The sequence below is a fragment of the Peromyscus maniculatus genome, chromosome 7 (assembly GCF_049852395.1).
Source record: "Peromyscus maniculatus bairdii isolate BWxNUB_F1_BW_parent chromosome 7, HU_Pman_BW_mat_3.1, whole genome shotgun sequence".
NCBI lineage: Eukaryota > Metazoa > Chordata > Mammalia > Rodentia > Cricetidae > Peromyscus > Peromyscus maniculatus.
Genome location: NC_134858.1, coordinates 12,466,741 through 12,482,934, shown reverse-complemented (window position 1 = coordinate 12,482,934; position 16,194 = coordinate 12,466,741). Strand labels below are relative to the sequence as shown.

Here is a 16,194-nt window from a genome sequence, read left to right as displayed (position 1 = left end):
CTTTGACATAGCATTGGCTCTTTGGAGATGATCTCAGCCCATGAGGTATTATTTTTCACAGAAGCAATAAAACTTAGTTTAAGCTCTATGATTGAATTTCAAACAGTCATTAAATAGCATAAATATCTTCTGTTTCCTTTCCATCCACAAGATTCCAGAAGCTCTTTGTGGCCCAGCTTGCAGGGAATAGAGTTTCTGGTTCTTGTTCACAATAGGCTCCTCACAAGAGGAGTTGAAGTCCACTGGAGACACAAATAAAACTTGCTCTATTTGCTGAATTTGAAAATATACAGCAAGGTGGAGTTGGAGTGTAGGTCAGCTACTCTGAGGAGGCAGAAGCGTGGCTTTCTGCTGTTCTGCAGAAAAGGCTTGTCACCAAGTCACAGTGAACAGAATCAACCTGGAGCAGATCTCTGCTCTTAGTGTGGCTGACTCATATGAGCTGTGTAAAAGCAGCCCTCCTACAGCAGGGCCAGCATGAGCTAGGAGAACAGCATCTCCTCCTTAGAGAGGCGGACTCTAACCAGGAGGCTGGAAGAGAAAGCTGCGGACCTAGAACTTTTTGTTCTTTTGTTTGTTTGCTTCTCAAGACAGGGTTTCTCTGTGTAACAGCCCTAGCTGTCCTGGACTCTGTAGACCAGGCTGGCCTTGAACTCACAGAGATCTGCCTGACTCTGCCTCCCGAGTGCTGGGATTAAAAGCATGTGCCACCACTGAATGGCAAACATGTTATTTTTAATGATACTGTTTACCTGTCTCAATAAAGGAAACCCAGCCCCATTACAGGCACATTTCAGTTGGCCTTGCTGTGAGCCTCCCTTCGTGTCTGTCTTAATTCAACTTGTTTTCAGCAGTGAATCAGAAGTCGCCTTCCTCCTTAACTGACCTTTGAGCCTGAAGAGATAAAATGCCCAAGAGCAGATCTCCTACAACACCCCCAGGAATCTGAGCAAGGAATAGAGGAAAATGCTGAGAGAACCGGGCCAGGCCCTCAGCCCTGGGCTCCTGCACCACTGGAGTGAATTCAGTAGCTCCCAGCATATACGCACATGAGAGGCTCTGTGTTTTCTGTTTCCTGCTCTTGGCAAGAACTGTGTGCCATATGCTGGGGGTGGAATTCAAACCTATAGGGAATGTGTGTGATTTGAAAGCCTGTGTGGTATATTCATGTCAATTGCTGCTGTGTTTCTGTAAGCATTCCTCCATGGCTTTGAACAGTGTCCTGAGAACACTGAATCAGTCTAGACAGCATCCAGAGCACCTGTTCTGACACTCAGTGAGGTGATTGTTTTCAAGGAACAAACTCAATCCCTTCTGCATGCTTGCCTAGTCACATCAGCAAGTTATATGGAGGAATTCATTCTTCCAGCCCTTCCCTGAACCACAGTTCAAGGGACAAGAACAGAAGGAGAAAGTCCATTTGCTTTTAGTCTGAGCACAAATATCGGAGGTTGATATTTATAACAGGATAGTTGTTTTGCAACAGAAATAAAAGTAGATGATGAAACTTAGGGTGAAAAAAATGGACTCTTGGGAATGGGACCAAGAACATGCTCTCTATGTCAGCCTTTAAGTCAAGGCCACAGAGTGTGATTTATAGCATCCCTTCCAGATACTTGATTTTATTGGTTTGCTGGGAATTAGTTTGTTTTTCAAGGAAAATATACTTGGGGAAGTAAGATGTTCAGTGCTTATTTGCCAAATGCTTGCCCGCCCCCACCCCCACCTTAGTAAGGTGTCATGCTAGGAAATATACAATGAAGCCTTCCCCTAAAAAGCTTGTGTTCCAGGTTCCACGATTCACAAATGGCATTGCAGTTGGCCATCATAGCCAAAGGCCTCTGAGAGATGACTTTCTTCACTGAGAGGATTTGTGAGGGCTGGCAGAGATGGGCTCAGCAGCTAAGAGTGCCTGCTGTCTTGCCAAGGACCAGAGTTAGATTCCCAGAACCCTCTTGGACAGCTCACTGTAACTCTAACTCCTGGGGAGCTGACGTCCTCTTCTGGCCTCCACAGGCTCTCACAATCACTTGTGCATACTCAACAAAAGGGCACACACACATAAATAACTAAAATATTAAGTTAAAATCTATTCTAAAGGGAATTTTATGATCAGAATGGAGCTGTTTCCACCAACAAATTCATCCCACTTTCCTTCTTATAAATTTTAATGACTGAAGCAAATCTTAGGTTTAATGCCCATTTGGAAGAGCTAGACTCTTCTAATGAAGATAACCTTCAGGTAATGTCATTCAGAAATCTATTGGTGGACATTTCTTGGTTTTTTGTTTTTGTTTTTTTAGTCCATATTAAGATAACGTTTGGAGCTAAACACATTTCTTAAGATCACTGAGTCAGCTCTTTTTCAGCTAGAGAGCCCCAGGTTTGTTGGCCCCATGACTTCATTCTTCCCTCTGTGGTCCTTAGGGCCTCAAACAGTCTCCTTTTGTATGTGAATCATGGCTGATGATGCTCAAAAGTGCAACTCCAGTTTGAGCTTCTTTTCTGAATGCCAGCCTCTTCTACCTAACGTCTTCATTCAATGTCAGGTCTTTCACCACAAACCTCCTTCTCCCACATCTGTCTCCTTCTCCCACATCTCCCACATCTGTCTCCTTCTCAACAACCGAGAACTCCCTCTTTGCAGTTGCTCAGCCTGCATCTCAGAGTCATCTGAAGCCTCTCTTCTCTGGCATCCCATATGCTGCCAGCCCCACACCAGAAGGCATTCCTTCACCACCTCCACGTTCAACAGACACCTCACATTCTTCCCCTAGTACCCTCTACACTCAGAAGAGATGGAATCCAGTGCTTTCTATCACTGCCAACCCCAGACATTTGCTCAAGCTGCCTTTATGCTAAGCCTACAGTCCTGTGGGAGGCCATCGGATGGTGCTTGTCTCCTATCTGTTAGCCTTCAATCTGTTTAAGAGCAGTAGCTAGAAGAATCCTGTTCACGTCTAAGGCATGAGCCATGACTCCCCTCTCAAAGTCGTCAGGTGCTTTCAGATTCTCATCCGTGCCTAGAACCCCCATCACCTTCGCTAACACCTGGTATATTCTCAATAAATATGTGCTGAAGTGATTGGTTAGTTCGTTTCTGCTTTTCTTTGGGGTATATTATTATCCATACATCTATTGGCCCCTGGATTTTCTTCAGGGAAAATTAACTTGAATGATGTATACTTTAATTATAACCAAAGAATTTTGGTATTGGTTGTCAATTTCCCAGTTTTAATTTTGTTCTATTTTGCAAACTGAAGATTTCATTTCTATAAAGTCAGAGTTAATTCTATCATGGCTTTTTCTCTGGACGGGTCTTTCAGAAGTCAGGAAAGTGCAATATCTTGGTGTTACATTCTTGTTCTCTCATTCTTGTGTCGCTGCACAGGTATCAACAGGAAGGTTGTGTACTCCCTGGAGGACTCAGCCGGTGGGGTCTTCTCCATTGACAGCTCTTCTGGGGTCATCATCCTGGAGCAGCCTCTGGACCGAGAACAGCAGTCATCATACAACATCAGTGTGCGGGCCACGGACCAGAGTCCCGGACAATCCCTCTCCTCTCTCGCCTCTGTCACCATCACTGTCCTGGACATCAATGACAACCCCCCTGTGTTTGAGAGGAGGGACTACCTAGTAACAGTGCCTGAGGACACTTCCCTTGGTACCCAAGTCCTCTCTGTTTTTGCCACCAGCAAAGATATCGGCACAAATGCTGAGATAACGTATCTCATCCGGTCTGGAAACGATCAAGGGAAATTTAGGATAAACCCAAAGACAGGTGGGTAAATGATAATTTCAATAATACTTCCTATTTCTTCTCTCATCCCATCACCCTTCTCGGTGGGGTCTATGTGTTCCTCTTGCCTTCCTTGCAGGGCCTACATGCAGACCTCAGTGCCCTGCTCCTAACAATGGCCCTTCTAAATTCCAAGCTCCAAGCAGTAGGCTTACTTGGCAAATTCTTGACCCATAAGTTGACCACAGAACATCTAGTTAGGAGGTTTGGGTCAGCATGTGTTCCCTAAGTAACAGCTGCGACATTCACATTAAAGTTCAAGAGTCTATTTGTGTCTCCTTTCCATTTGTGTTCTGCTTGGATCCCATGTGCCTATGGTATGAAGGGTCACAGGAGGTGAGCTGCCTCTGTACCCCATCCATGGGTAGACAACCAGTCTCTCTGGCCAGCAGCCATGACTGATGTTGACTATCACCCCCAAACATCAAGTGAGTGATTTGCTGTTGTCAATCCAAAATGTGTTTATCTAGATGGGTTCCTACTCATCTTGGTTCAGAGTACCTTTGTATGCTCTCTTCTGAAGGAACTATCCTCTAATAGTCAAGACTATTTATTCCCATTTTCCAGGCAGGAGGTAAGTTTCTCACATCTCTGACCTTTGCCCTTTTACACAAGAAGTAAGTAGCTGTTATGCAAGATGACAGAGGAGGCCTGCTTCTCCTTAGTCAGTACACAGAAAAAGGGGAGTACCATGATCACCAACATTCAATTAACATTGCCAGTATTCTACAGTCCTTTTAAATCTTTGGGTATAACTCACAAACTCCAAATGAGAAAAACAGAACTTTTGAGTAGTTAACAGTTTCCTCAAACTTTACTATTCATAAATGGATTATGCAATATTTGAATGTTTTTATTCTGACTCAGGAGTGCCCGCTCTAATCCTGTCACAACTTAACTACTGTGCACAAACATAAAAATGTACCCTTGAGTCAAAGAAAGTGCAAGTATTGATTGAAGGACTGCACTAGCAGGTCCTCCCAGCAGAAAGTGTTTACTAAAGCCATTACTTCAAACCAAACTGTACGAAGATTCCACTCATCAAGATCTGCATTAGCTTTGCCCTGTCCAACTCCGACAATTGTATATGAACACCATGGAGGGGTGGCTAAGGATAATTTAAATTTGGCATTTGGTAACTAAATTGACAAAGTTAAGCTCCAGGGATAATAAGTGCTCAGAAAATTCAATTATGAATCAAAATGGGCTCTTGATCGAGATACAATGTCTGTTTCCACCATAATTTGAAGGAACCTATTGGCAGTCTTGGGACTAGAGTTCTCTGGATGGCTATGCCCAAGAAAATGACCCTCTCAATTGTCCTGATGACTGTTTTCCATGTGAGAGAAAGACAAACACCTGGGAACTGCCCTATGGGCACAATGACTAGCTACCAACTTGAGAACACTGCACAGGATTGTTACCAGACAGGGCTGGGACAGGAGGGGTGGCCAATCTCACAGTCCATCTTAGAGGTTGCCCTCAACTAGACACCTTCTTTTGTTCTGCTCACTTGATTCCTTGTGGCAGCATCACGAGGGCTACATGGGTGTGGCCACCTGGGCCACATGGGTGTGGACACCTGGGCTATGTGGGTGTGGACACCTGGGCAATGTAAGTGTGGACACCTGGGCTCTGTGGGTGTGGACACTGGGCTATGTGGGTGTGGACACCTGGGCTATGTGGGTGTGGACACCTAGGCTATGTGGGTGTGGACACCTGGGCTATGTGGGTGTGGACACCTGGGCTATGTGGGTGTGGACACCTGGGCTACATGGGTGTGGATACATGGGTCACATGGCTGTGACACCATGGGGCTGTTTGCTTTCCAGGAGCTCCTTTTACCTCATGCCACCCCTTGAGATTCCCCGAGTCCTCGGCCTCTGTGCATGATAGTTCTAGACAGGCACATTGTAAATTGGCACAGCAAGTGTGTGGTTATTCAATCCAGTGTTGGCTGTGAGTGGTTACCTGGTGACAGGGTCAATGCCCTCAGGTCACAATCACACATCACTTGTTCTTCCTCCTGGGTCCACTCAGGGACTTGAGAGACCCTCCTCAGGGTGCTTGTCCCTGGCCAGCTCTCCAGCTTCACACACAGAGACTTCCATGCTGCCTGAAAGAAATCCTGGAATTATCACAGAAACCTGTGAACACTGACCATTTCTCCAGAAGTGTGTCCAATAGGAGGCTGTGCTTACTGACATGCTCATCAGACTTCCATGATGCTTTCAGGGACTCGACCAACTCCCACATACACAATTTTGGCTAGAGATGATGTAAATATAGCACTTTGCCTACAGAACAACTGAACCCCAATAAAGTTATCTATTTTCCTTCAAAGGGGGTATTTCTGTCTTGGAAGCTCTGGACTATGAAACATGCAAACGATTTTACCTGGTGGTAGAAGCCAAAGATGGAGGCACCCCAGCCCTAAGTGCTGCAGCCACCGTCAGCATCGACCTCACAGATGTGAATGACAATCCTCCTCAATTCAGTCAAGATGTCTACAGCGCTGTCATCAGTGAGGATGCCTTGGAGGGGGACTCTGTCATTCTGGTAGGTGCCAGCAGCATCTGAATTCTGGAACAAAGCATCCTCATGGAGAAGAAATGAGCAAGGTCTGTCTTGGACTTGGTTCACACTCCCCCTTCCAGGGTTTTTGTGTAACCTCCTTCAAAGACGTCTGTCACACGTGGTCTTTCAATGGCTTCTTCCCTGCTTGTTGTATTAGAAAGGGTCTCACAGATTCATTTCTATCAGCATATGAATTACTAGTCATTGCTTTCCTTCCAGAAGTATATGCTTTTAAAGAAAACACAAGGTATCATAGGTGAACTTTTGAAAGATCACGCCTACTAGTCTGAGGCAGCTAATCCAAGACTAGAGAATAATTGACCCATGACTAAAGCAGAGATCCATAGGTGTGTTCCCACTGGGGAATGAGGGGTTGCACCAAAACACTGAAAGGGTGAGTGTGAACAAAGCCCATGATTCAAGAGGGAACACAGTCCATTGTGGTGGAAAGGCGTGGCGACAGGAGTGCGAGCCTGGTCACAGGTGTTCACAGTCAGGAAGCAGAGAGCAATGCCCCACTCGGCTTCTGTAATCTTCCTTTCCACTCAGTCTAGGGCCCCTACTCATAGTGATGATGTCATCCAGCACCTGTGCCATCCACAGAGGCACTCAAAGGGTCCCCAGAGCTGTGTCTCCGAGTGTCCCCCAGTCCAGCCACACACACAATGAAGAACCATCACAAGTGGCTGAGACCACTATGTGCAGAACTGTGAAGAGGTCGTGAAATCAACCCTGCCAGTTAGCTCTGGGGTCTGTCATCATTATCTCAAACGCTGATGGAAATCAGGCCTAATTGATATCAGACTCTGAGAAGGAACAAATGAATGAGGAAATATAAGTGTCCCATGCTAGTGTTTCCCTCTTTGGCCCCACCAGTCATCTCCTCCACTGAGAACTTATCATGGGCAGGGGTCCTAGAACACTGTCGTCAGCCAGAGACCCTAAGCACCAACCTTTTGTCTTTCTCTTGTGTTATACCTTGTCTTCGCTTCATTTCTTTTCTATGAAGCTGATAGCAGAAGATGCAGACAGCAAGCCCAATGGACAGATTCGCTTTTCCATCGTGGGTGGAGACAGGGACAACGAATTTGCTGTGGATCCCATCTTGGGGCTTGTGAAGGTTAAGAAGAAACTGGACCGAGAACGGGTGAGTGGGTTTGGGTCATCCCTCAACCATCCACACCTACACGATCCCTAGACTCATGGGCACAAGCTCCATGTGAGTAACAAGGAAGTGCAGGCAGATATTTGGGTTAGATTTCTGAAAAACATTTCTACTGATATTAGCTTTTGGCAGATGTTGGGGATCTTAGAGAAAAAGACCAATGTGTACCTTTCTGCACAGTTTGAATTTTAGTCCTTCATAAGTCAGAGAAAGAAGAACCCTCCAACCAGGATGCTATGCCCTGTTTTCATTAGCAACTTCAGTCCTACCTGTGAGCTGCTCGGGAAAGATCACCTGAAGGCACCCAAGGAAAAGAATGATCCAGAAAATCCCTTTGTCCGACTGAGCTAACTCCAAATACTGCCATTCTTGACTGAAACGTGTTTTCAAAGAAAATTAAATATAGAAATGAATTGCACAGCAATAACCCTAAAAGGCAAATCTAATCTTCTAGGTGATACAGCCCTCTAGCCCATGAATACCAAAATCAGTGGTGTGGGTCAGTGATGACAGCCACATTGAACAAAGGCTCAGGCAGAGCCTCAAAGGCGCTGGCTCCTCCCCTCAGGGAAGAGCTAGAAATATCAGGCTGCAGTTTGGATTGGCACGACTAGCTGGAGTGTGATATTGTATCCTAGTGGGCAGAGGTTGGGACATTCCAAACACCCTGAAATACGTAGGCCAGCCCCCAACAGAGAATGAGCCAGCCCCAAATGTTAATGGTGCCGAGGTCTACAGAATATGAGTAAAGGCGACACAGCCAGAGACGTCAGGATATCTGAGCATGCGCAGAAGGGAGGAGGCGCTGCAGTTCCTGATTGCCACCTCTATGCCTCTGCAGGTGTCGGGATACTCCCTGCTCATCCAAGCAGTAGATAGTGGCATTCCTGCAATGTCCTCAACGACAACTGTCAACATTGATATTTCTGACGTGAATGACAACAGCCCCGTGTTTACACCTGCCAACTATACTGCTGTGATCCAGGTAAGCAACTCTTGCCTGCCAGGTACTGCCTGTGTGGCTCGGCCTCCTCCCTCTGCTCTGGCTTGCTGAGTTGGGGTTTTATACAAAATAACTTAGAGTAGGAGACTCTAGTAGCCGAAGTTTACCACTAACAGTTTCAGAGGCTGAGAAAATCAAGATCAAGGCTTTCCCAGATCTCATGTCCGGCAGGGGCTCCCATTCTGTTCACAGTGGTGACTGCTAGCTGTGTCCTCACTTGGAAGAAAAGACAAATATGCTCTTTCAGGCTTTTCTATGAGGACACTAGTGCTCAAAAGACCTGTGTCTTAGTACTATTGCATTGGGACCTAGTTACCACCTGTGGGCTATTAGTATCCAATATCAACTTGTGTCTTCCTAGGGAAGGTATGAAAACAACCTCAATTTTCACCTCACTTGTTGAGAAGAGTTATTGAGTACTGTTTTTTCTAAGTATTAGATGTCCCATGTACACAGCCTGTCCCCATCACTATGTGTCATGGACTGACACATGTCCTCCTACCCCCATGCACACACATGCCTTACAGTTGAAAGAGCCAAGGATCTGTAAGCTTAAATAGTCCTCTCAAGATCATGTAGCTGGAAAGTGGTCAGGATTTGAACTTGAATCTACCATATAAACACATAATATGAATAATCTTTCTACAGTGACAGGCTATCTTTAAGAAACCTGTGGTCTTCTGAATGGGAGAGAGATCAGTATGAACCAGCCCAACTTCAGGAGAGAGCTGAACTTCAGGATAGAGCTCCTTAAATTCACCTTCCATAGGCAATTTCTTTAGTCCCTTAAATCCACCTGCCTTAAAGTCAGGTTGCAGGATGGAGTGACTTCCAGCTGGCATTCTGATTTCAGGGAAAATGGCAGCCTTCTCTGTTAGCTTATTATTCAGCAGTTAGCTTGTGAGCAGAGTACCTGAGTTTCATTAGTGGAAGCTGAAGGCCAGGTTAAAAAGATGTGCAGACCCAGACTGTGAGTGTGGAAGACTTGGAGAGACAGCTAATGATGCTCATGCCTTACGGGTCCACAGGGATTCTGGAGAAGAAGATCTTACTTTACTCCTTGGGTGTCACGGTGGCTCTCAAGCTCTCCCAGGGGCTTTGTGAAGAAGTCAATCGAGAGTGGTCGGGTCTCTGGAGAGCCCTTTGGGATCAGATGGAGGACCTTGAGTGTAGCCATCTGTAACTAGCCTCCTTCACCCCAGTGATCCTGAGCTGTCTGGTAATCAGGCTGAGGTGTTCATGAAGCAAATGCTAGCACTGTCTGCTCATCCCTGGCCCCTTGTCAGTGCGATCATATTCCTTCCTGGAGAGACTTTGATTTCCTCTCATCTGCTGCTGCCAGCAGCACATGTGATTGCTCTCCACTTTCATCCCCGTACCTCCTCCCCTCCTCCTCTTAGATCTCTGTGGCTGTGGCCTGCCAGAGCACTCTCTGCCTCACCCCACCCTGAACCCTCCTCAAACAAAATACACTTTGCCTTCTCAACATTCCGTTTACGACATGCATCCATCAGCTGGACAGACTATTTCAGATGCGGAAGTCGGCAAGGAGAACACATGGCCAGGGCCCCCTCCCCCTGCAGGCTGGGCTTGTCTGTAATTTCACACCCTTCCTTCTTAGATGGTGACCCCAAGGACACACATTCTCTCACTCTTTCAGATTCTTCTACAGAGGAGGAAATGGCCTTCAGAGAATGAGCAAACAAATCAATAAATCTTCTGTTTTGTGTGCTGCTGAGTATGTTGTCTGTGTAAAGCAGTAAATCTTCTCTGGGATGACATGGTCCCACGGTGGGCTCCAAAGAGAGCCAGTGCCTGGAGCCTGATGACCAAGCAGGCAGAGATGTGGAAGAATAGAAACCTCTGAGGTTCTCTCCTAGTCCTCTTTCAAGACTGCCTCCCTTTTCACAACCAGAATAATAGGTTTATTCCAGCACCTGGCTATCTTCTTCTTCTTTCTTTTGTTCATTTCTCTTCTTTTATTTTTTAATTTTAAATTTTTGTTGTTTAAATTTCAACACTAAGTCTCACTATATAGTCTTGGCTTATCTAGAACTCATTCTATATTCTAGGCTGGACTCAAACTCATAACAATCCTCCTGCCTCTGGCACCCAACTGCTAGAAATACAAGTGTGAGTTACCATGCTCAGTACACATAGTTACCATAAACTAATTCAGCATATGAACCTTGGGCTCAGCCAGTATCATGTATTACACTCCTCATCTCTTGTAACCCAAACATAATCCTTAAACTGGTGTCGTCATCAGGCTAACTAATAAAGCTGACATCAGTCTAGAGAGTTATAAGGCCAAAGTCTAACACAGTGAGTCATGGAAACCAATATTGACCTTAGCTACAAAGAACTTCATCTGGGCTTTCAAAGTGAAGAAGATAATCTTTGACCTCAGAAGAAGTTATGACTCTTCATGTTCCTGTTTTGAGATCATGTTTCCAAAATGGTTGCTAGAGTTGAAGATTCTGTCCCTCTTCATTCTCAAGTTGATAAATGTACTATTTACTTTCTTTCCCCTAGAGGAACATGGGACAACCATGTTGTGAGGTGGGTTGTAAAAGTCCATTGGTTTTCTATATTGACTAAAAAGTTTCTTACATGTTGTCTCCCCACAATGTCTGATAGGACACTGTGTTATAATAGTCTTAGGCCTCCAACAAAATCACCGCACAACATAATCACAAACAACCCACATTGCCATCCCAGCAGGGTGATGCTTTCTGGTCCTGGGTGCATTTCCAAGGTCATCACAAAGGGTGGATAGAGTGTCACTCACAGAGCGTGTAGTTCGGTTCTGAGAGTGATAGCCAGGTGGGGCCTGGCTGTATCTTTGGAACCTAAGAACCTGTTCAGCCAAAAGCTTGTGTTGTCATCTGCAGAGATTACAGTCCCCGGGCACAGCAGCGAGGAGGGATACAGATGGGAAAGAGGATGTCTGCAACCACAGCCTGTTTTCAAAGACGTAATAAGTACCATGGGGATTGCTTATGGAGAATGCCTGGTGTTCTAGCTCAGCACTCCCAGCCAGAAATGGTGTTTTGTTTGCTTGTTTGTTTTTAATGTGATGAGAGGTGTCGTTTTAACTTCCTTTTTGCAACACTCTTTTATACAGGAAAATAAGCCAGTGGGCACCAGCATCTTACAGCTTGTGGTGACAGACAGAGACTCCTTTCACAACGGGCCTCCCTTCTCCTTCTCTATTTTGTCGGGAAATGAAGATGAGGAGTTTGTGCTGGACTCCCATGGGACCCTGAGGTCAGCAGTGGTCTTCCGGCACATGGAATCCCCAGAGTACCTGCTGTGCATCCAGGTACAGCTTGCTGTCTGTCCACACTGGGTGCTGCTCTCTCATGTCTGTCCTTCTGCCTGTTGGTTGGTTTTTCTTTCTTCACTAAGTCAACATAGCTCGTGAAGGACTGTTCCTCTTTAAATCCCAAATTCAATTTCTTACCAATAAAGACCAGTTTCTATGTGTGAAACTGAATAAGAAGGAAGAGCATGTCACCGCTCAGCATGGATGTTTCTGGAGGTTGTTTCTTGTGGGCAGTTAGGAGGCTTCAATTGGTACTGTAAAGAGTCTTGAGGTTCTAACTGACTCCTGTCCATGCTTCTGGTGTGCTAAGTAGTGTCTGCCACTCCTTGCTGAGGAGGATGTCAATCACCATCATGGAAGACTTGACCATGTCTGACCTCTGCTAGATATACATTCCCTAGTGAGGCAGGAGGGAACCAGGGACTTAGATGACACTCGCTTTCCAATATCCAAATCCCTCAAGTTCAATGGCCTGTGTGACAAAAAAAAAGTCAACAATGGCAGGTATGCAAGGGTCACAAAAAGGAGCCATCAGTGATCAAACATGTCAAATTCCTGCCTGAACCTTTGCCTATACCAAGATTTGGATTCCAGTCATAAAACTGAATGACGTTTCAGGCCACTCCTGCCCACAGAAAGCTGCCTGGCCATTTGGAAGGGTGGCTGTGGTGACAGTGATTCAGCAGCAGCTCTTTCTCTTCCGTTCCCAGACAAATTAGTGACCGCTGGCTCTCAGCCCATCTGTGAACTCTCCATTGACACCTTTGTCCAGCCACTTAAATAACGTCATAGCACAGAACATAGACTCCAGGGACAAGGGGACTTTTTGGTGTCTTCTCACGACCCTAGCCCAGATCTCTGCACACCAGCCTAGAGCGCAGGTATCACATCTCCCACAGTAAACCCTCGGACTCCCTCATAGGAAACGCCCACAAGCTCCTTTTTCTTCCCTGGTACTTTACCCTCTCCCCCATATTCAAACTCTCTCTGTGAGAGCCTGTTGGGTCATTCCTCTGGCTTCATTTTCTCCTGCTCCATCTCTGCACCCATCCCAGGTTAATCCTTTTACTTTATGTCATTCCTTTCCATAAGAGACAAGCAAATGAAAAGCCCTAGTACAGTTCCACTTGTTGGCATGCTTTATTAAATAAATAGATAAATAAATAAATAAATAAATAAATAAATAAATAAATAAATAAATAAGCTTTATCAGGACACAGCTTTACCTATTCATTTCTGCTTCTATGGCTGCCCCTGGGCTCTAGAGACAGAACTGGGTGTTTACAGATCACATAATTCACACATCCTACACTATTAGTCATCCAGTGCTTACAGAAAGTGCTTGCCAACTAAGCCAAAGCTATCTATGGCTGGCATGGCTTGCAAACCTGGGCCTCAGCCTCAGGTCTTCAGATTGTGAATGCCAGGGTCCTTAGGTGTACACCATTTCCCCGTCCATCTCTGGCACAGGCTCACTGTCCTGCCACCTTCTGTCCAGTGATGTCATGCCTTTCTGATGCTTTGCTGACCTCTTACATCAGGGTCGGCAACCTCTGGCAGATCTATGAAATTCAAACTCATCATTGTCCTTTGAGTGTCCACAGTTTGACTCCAAGTTCGACCTCATTTGCCAAACTTGATTCCACCTTCAGGAAGTTTCCATTTTAGCACCTCTTGATTCACATAGCCAAATAAGGTAATGATGGCACTGATGAAAATAGCAACAACCATGTGCACAACTACATGCTAACTATTTTTATGGGTCTGATGCCTGTGATAAACACTTTGTAATCACTTTCTCTTTTAATTACCACAAGAACCTCAGGGGCTGATATTACTGTTGTATTCATGTTGAGGATGCAAAGCTTGAAGCTCAGAGAAGTCAAGTCACCCACAACCACAAACAAAATGTGTAGAAAGCTGGACTGAAAGCTTGTGTGGCGCTCAGGACTTGGCCTCCCATTGCCATCTACATTGAGGACACATTTCCTCTGCTGTAGCTCTTTCTGGATCCCTGAGGATCTGTCCCATGGGGGGACCTGACTTTATTCTGAAGCATGACACCACTGACCCCTCTACCATGCATGACAGGTGCTCATTAAAGATCTGTTGTCATGGTGATTGTTTCATCAGCTCCTCTGTTAAGGGGGGGGTGTCAAGCTTCCCATTTCCCCTTTGATGTGCCATCTTTTGTATTCTAAATCTTACCATGATGTAATTCTCATTTAAGTAATGGCATTTCTTCTACGTGCCAAAAGGTGTCACCTGGTCCAGTCAAAGGGAAAGAATCCAACAGAAAACAAATATTCCTTCTCTAAGTGAGGTTATCATGTATGGGATTTGTTTTTTTCTGTTTTCTGTCCAAAATAAAAATAAGGCAAGCCTGGTGTGGGCATGCTGGTTCTTGTAGCACCCCTGCCCATCATCCCTAATGTACCCCCACTGACTTTATTTTGTTGACACGTTTTATTGCCCCTAATACAGTACCCAGAGAATGACTGAGTGTGATAAACCACTCCTCTACTTTTGTGCCCATGCTCAGCATTTCTCAGAATAATGACAAGGGATGGAGGAAGAAGTGAACCCAGAAGAAGGTCCAGACACCTGCTGTCTCAGGGTGATATTTTCATTACTATTCTTAACTCTTTGTTTGTCCTCCCCTTGGTGTTCCTAGGCAAAAGACTCGGGAAAACCACAGCAAGTTTCTCATACCTACATCCGCGTGCGGGTCATTGAGGAAAGCACCCACAAACCCACAGCCATCCCTCTGGAAATCTTCATTGTCACCATGGAGGATGATTTTCCTGGTGGAGTCATTGGAAAGATCCATGCCACCGATCAGGACATGTATGATGTGCTCACATTTGCCCTGAAATCAGAGCAGAAGAGCTTGTTCAAGGTCAACAGTCATGATGGGAAAATCATTGCCCTGGGAGGGCTGGACAGTGGGAAGTACGTCCTGAACGTCTCTGTGAGTGATGGCCGTTTCCAAGTGCCCATCGATGTTGTGGTGCACGTGGAGCAGCTGGTGCATGAGATGCTGCAAAACACTGTCACCATCCGCTTTGAGAATGTGTCCCCTGAGGACTTTGTGGGGCTGCACATGCATGGGTTCCGGCGCATCCTGCGGAATGCGGTCCTCACCCAGAAGCAGGACAGCCTGCGCATTATTAGCATCCAGCCTGTGGTGGGCACCAACCAGTTGGACATGCTTTTTGCTGTGGAGATGCACAGCAGCGAGTTCTACAAGCCAGCCTACCTGATCCAGAAGCTGTCCAATGCCAGGAGGCACCTAGAGAATGTCATGCATATAGCAGCCATCCTGGAGAAGAACTGCTCAGGACTGGACTGTCAGGAGCAGCACTGTGAGCAGGGCTTGTCACTGGATTCCCATGCACTCATGACCTACAGCACAGCTCGCATCAGCTTCGTGTGTCCGCGTTTCTATAGGAACGTGCGCTGCACCTGTAATGGTGGGTTCTGCTAAATGAATCTCCTCCTATATTGCTTGTTTTTCTCATTGCTGTTACAAAATACCCAGCAAAGGCACTTAAAGAAGGGTCTATTTTGTGACAGTTTGAGGGTATAGTCTGTCATTGCAGGGAAGTCATGGCAGCAGGAGATTGATGCAGCTGGTCACATACGTAGCTGGAGTCATAAAGCAGAGAGTGAGGAATACCAGTGCTTCATTCTCTCTCTCTCTTTTAATCACTTCAGGACCCCAGCACATGGGTGATGCTGCCCACATTCACAGTGGGTCTTCTCAGATCAATCAACCCTTTCTGGAAACACCTTTGTAGATACACCCACAGGTATTTCCATGATTCTAAATCTCGTCAAGCTAACAGTGAAGATGAATCATCATACCTCCCAACTCTGAGAATTTAGAGGCAGACTGAAATGCCACTCTTGCATCAATCACTCATTCAACTACATAGTCATTCTCACATGCCTAATCTAGATGCTGAGGCTGTAAAAGAAACAAGAAATGGGGAAAACTGGCCCCCATAGTCATGGAGCTGTAGCTTAGTTTGTGAGTGATGGTGACTTGGAAGTGCCTATTGATGTCATCATGAATGTGGAGCTGGTGCAGGTAACGCTGCAACCCTCGGTCGCCACCGGCTTTGATCTTACTGTTGGAGTAAAAGCCCCTGCAGCAGGCTCGGTAGGCAGCTGAGTTTATCCCGTAGGCAGAGATAAACTCAGGTAGGGATCAGAGGAGGGCTTGCCTCAGGAAAGCTTACCTGAAAAAAGCTTAAAGGATGAGAAAGGAACCCATCCCAAGGAGAATGAAAGCGCTTCCGTCTCTGGCAGGAAGTGGC

At 45.9% G+C, this 16,194-nt stretch overlaps 1 protein-coding gene across 6 annotated transcripts in view; it reads left to right on the top strand.

Moving 5' to 3' along the window:
• Fat3 (FAT atypical cadherin 3) overlaps positions 1 to 16,194 on the top strand; it is a 599,580-nt gene that overhangs the window by 532,512 nt on the left and 50,874 nt on the right. For all 6 annotated transcript variants that reach the window (XM_006990546.4, XM_016008861.3, XM_042280463.2 and 3 more), the window contains 6 exons: positions 3,392 to 3,781; positions 6,144 to 6,358; positions 7,386 to 7,523; positions 8,383 to 8,526; positions 11,672 to 11,869; positions 14,547 to 15,345. In XM_006990546.4, the coding sequence (XP_006990608.1) occupies positions 3,392 to 3,781; positions 6,144 to 6,358; positions 7,386 to 7,523; positions 8,383 to 8,526; positions 11,672 to 11,869; positions 14,547 to 15,345 (1,884 nt within the window). The remainder of the gene's footprint in view (positions 1 to 3,391; positions 3,782 to 6,143; positions 6,359 to 7,385; positions 7,524 to 8,382; positions 8,527 to 11,671; positions 11,870 to 14,546; positions 15,346 to 16,194) is intronic.